The sequence below is a fragment of the Branchiostoma floridae genome, chromosome 2 (assembly GCF_000003815.2).
Source record: "Branchiostoma floridae strain S238N-H82 chromosome 2, Bfl_VNyyK, whole genome shotgun sequence".
Lineage (NCBI taxonomy): Eukaryota > Metazoa > Chordata > Leptocardii > Amphioxiformes > Branchiostomatidae > Branchiostoma > Branchiostoma floridae.
Genome location: NC_049980.1, coordinates 26,263,577 through 26,267,514, shown reverse-complemented (window position 1 = coordinate 26,267,514; position 3,938 = coordinate 26,263,577). Strand labels below are relative to the sequence as shown.

General features: G+C 42.2%; 1 protein-coding gene across 1 annotated transcript in view; it reads left to right on the top strand.

The window, feature by feature from the left end:
- LOC118409583 overlaps nt 1–3,938 on the top strand; it is a 31,394-nt gene that overhangs the window by 22,081 nt on the left and 5,375 nt on the right. The window contains exon 22 of the mRNA XM_035810698.1: nt 2,412–2,714. Within this exon, the coding sequence (XP_035666591.1) occupies nt 2,412–2,714 (303 nt within the window). The remainder of the gene's footprint in view (nt 1–2,411; nt 2,715–3,938) is intronic.

The following is a 3,938-nucleotide window of genomic DNA, read 5'->3' as shown; positions in this document are numbered from 1 at the left end:
GATGTTTTCGTCAAACCTTACATTACGGAAGTGGTCAATTAAGGACCATTAAGTCCAGGTCCTGCTGTGGTCCGCTATCTCGAGCTGCGATGTTTTCGTCAACCCTTACGTTACGGAAACCTGTCCGCTATCTCGAGCTGCGATTTTTTTAGTCAACCCTTACGTTACGGAAGCCTGTCTGCTATCTCGAGCTGCGATGTTTTCGTCAACCCTTACGTTACGGAAGCCTGTCCGCTATCTCGAGCTGCGATTTTTTTGTCAACCCTTACGTTACGGAAGCCTGTCCGCTATCTCGAGCTGCGATTTTTTTGTCAACCCTTACGTTACGGAGCCTGTCCGCTATCTCGAGCTGCGATTTTTTTGTCAACCCTTACGTTACGGAAGCCTGTCCGCTATCTCGAGCTGCGATTTTTTTGTCAACCCTTACGTTACGGAAGCCTGTCCGCTATCTCGAGCTGCGATTTTTTTGTCAACCCTTACGTTACGGAAGCCTTACATGTCCAATTTTCCTCTAAAGAACGCTGTGAAGGGGAAGAAACGTGAGGCTGGCGAGCCCACAGCTGGAAAAATCCGGCTGTTGGGAGAATTTAGCAGTCATCAGTACACAAGCTGTCACCGAGCTTCTGTTAAGCAAAGTTCTCGTAAAAATATTACATATAGCATAATCTAAAACATTTCGAAAAAATGTTTCTCTGGTAAAATGTGTAGTACGACCTTCGAGTTTACACTTGGAAGCACATTTGCTCACCACGTGCCAAGCCAGGCGTGCATGATGCTCAGTGGGGCATTCTCCAACGATTCTGGTAAACATGAACTAAAAGAATCACACCGGGCTGTGTCTCCTTAAAAGATTATAGGACTGGTATTAAACGCTCCATTTTTTCATATGTTCGTGTCTTTATATATATGGCATCATTTCCGTGTCAAAATTTCGTACTGAAAAAGGTACCTTAAAGAAGCGAAAATAGACGTAAATACGTCTACGCTGCTTTGAACAAAACGTCGTTTTGTTAGGCCTAAAGGGGCCGTTTGAACGATGCCCATACGTCCCCTTTGCACAGCTTTACAATTTTCGAGTCAAAATAACGTTCTGGAAAAGGGTACCTTAAACAAGGTACGTGTACGATGTTTCAACAGGGACGTTACGATATCGAACGATAGCGTGCTACGATTTCCTGCTATATCGCACATCATAGCAACATTGAACCAAATATGTATGCTGTAATGTTACACATCATACGGTACGTACACCCCCTTCTCACTCCAACATGGTTATGCCCCACTTGATCAAGTCAACGTTACATTGTACCATCAGGTACTGTGTACGTGTCACTTGAAATCAAAGCATCGTCACCTTTCCACCCCCCATTCCAAACATGGTTATGTCCCACTTGATCAAATCAACGTTACCATAAGCGACGCCTGGCGGACCATTAGGTACTGCGTACGCGTCACTTGAAATCGAGACCCTTCCCTCCCCCATTCCAAACATGGTTATGCCCCACTTGGAAAAGGCGACGGTAGGTGATTTGGAGTGCGGATAAAACAATGACATAACACGTTTAGCACATTGTACCTGTTGCGATTCAAACAAAGTCAAAGTCAAAGTCTAGCACATGACAGGGCGACGTGATTGACAACTCTCTGTCACATGTCTTATAAGTTGCCCAAAGAAGGACGCCGGCAAGTGCCACTCGTCACGTGTGCGGTTATTATTCTGCTATTTCTTGGTGTAGGGGAAGGTCTTTTAAAGATGACAAGTGGAAGGGTAAATGTTCTCAAGGGACAATCAAAAGAATAGATAAAGGGCCATAAATAGAACTTCATCAAAATCTGTGGGAAAAATTGAGGCAGAGAAAAAGGTACCTTAAAATTGCGTAAATACGTCTACGATATACGTATTTTCTGATAAAAGATGTACCTTAAATTATCGTCATCAGGTATGATATCGCAATTCAGACGATGTTTTTTTTAATCCGGTATCATTCTTGCCTGTACATTCTATGTCTGAATATCGTATCACAAAACGTGCGTTAACTTAAAGAAACTTAAAGACGTCTACCAGATATGTATATGAAAGCGTTTATCGTAAGAACGTGTGTGACATTGTCCCAGATACCTTTGTGATATTTTAATGATAGCGTATAGCGCAAAGCGTTAGCGGCACATCGCAAATTGTTAGAAGTATAGACGACAGGAACGGTAGGACATTACGTGCATCGTAGGGAGTAGGAATTAGAACGACCACTTGGGTGCAACGCACTTCGTTTTAAATGTGTGATTAAATTCATATTAATATACATAAAATCATAACACGGTATTTGGACCAAAACCACCAATACACCGACCCCCTGAAAGAAGAACAAGAGTAGAAAAATCCACTTGGCTTTTAACGTTACTCTCTCAAACAGGAAGCGAAAGCCGTGAGTACATCAGCCTGGGTTGCTGGAGGGACACAGATGACCGCGCCATTCCGACACTCGAGGGGACAGATCCACGCCTGGACGGAGACTACGAGTCACGAGAAAATCCCATAGAGAAGTGTTACCAGGTAGCACTTTCTCGTGGCTTTCCGGTGTTTGCTCTACAAAATGGCGGTTGGTGTGCTGGGTCTGCTGATGGGCTCAACACGTACGACAGGTACGGTCCTTCCACAACCTGCGCATCGGACGGCGAGGGCGGACAGCGAGGAAATGAAGTATACAAGATTTCAGGTTAGACTCTAGTAAATGGTGTACGGGTATATGGCATGATATGCGATATTGCAGAAGATCGTAGCACGCTAGAGTCGATTCCGAGTCACCGCGAGGGTTGCCATTGTCATAATTTACAAATGGTTTCAATTGTTTTCAATTATATGTCCAGGAGATTTTATACTTTTGAAATATTTCTAATGCTATTTGAACTTTCTAAATATTTTTCCTGGTCTGTAAAACCTTTGAAATATTCACAATGTGGAACAGAATACTTCTAACAGTTTGTAAACAATGGTAACAGCATTTTGCCTTTATTTACCATTTTCTACCATTTTTTGTAATATTGGGTCAGTGGGCTAGGAAGAAAGCAATTCACACATCCTTGCAAAGTACATCTGGATGTCATGCCAATGGCCTACCACAAAGGCCCACCAGTGCCCATCAGTGAAATCTAAAAATATACCAGGCAGACAAAAGGGGCTAACTTTCATGGGGCAATGAATTAATTCTACCATTTAGCAAGGTTTACCATTTTTTGTAAATATTTCTAAAAGTGAAAGAATCCTGCAGATGTTTGAAAATTATTGTAAATAAAGAGATTTTTGTGTGATCTCTTTGAAAATGTTTCCAAAGTATTAAAAGGAATTCAAATAGATTCAAAATTCCATATTGATATTTTTGAAAAAATTATAATTATTGGGGCTTAGATATTCTTTTATTCAAAATAATTCCAACTTATTACAATTATTGTCTAAAAACCCTCATGGTGTCTCGGAATTGACTCTATCACCACTCCCCACCGATACGATATGGTTACGTCCCTGTCGCAACATCGTACAAGTATTTTCGCTTGTTTACGGTACCCTTGTCCAAAACGTTATTTTGACACGGAAATTGTGGAGCCGTGCAAAGGGGACGTATGGGCATCGTTCAAAAGGCCCCTTCAAGCCCACCGAAACGACGTTTTGTTAAAAGCATCGTAGACGTATTTATGTCTATTTTCGCCTCTTTAAGGTACCTTTTTCAATACGACATTTTGACACGGAAATGATGCAATATTACATAGACTGTTTCGATATTCGTTGGGGCCCTGCGTGTTTGCATTTTGCGTATAATTGACCTCTTCCGTCAACGGGCCACACAGGACCACTTCCGTAACGTTTGACGAAAAGATCGCAGCTCAAGATAGCGGACACGCAACTGGCTTGAACTGGCTTCCGTAACGTAAGGGTTGACTAAAAA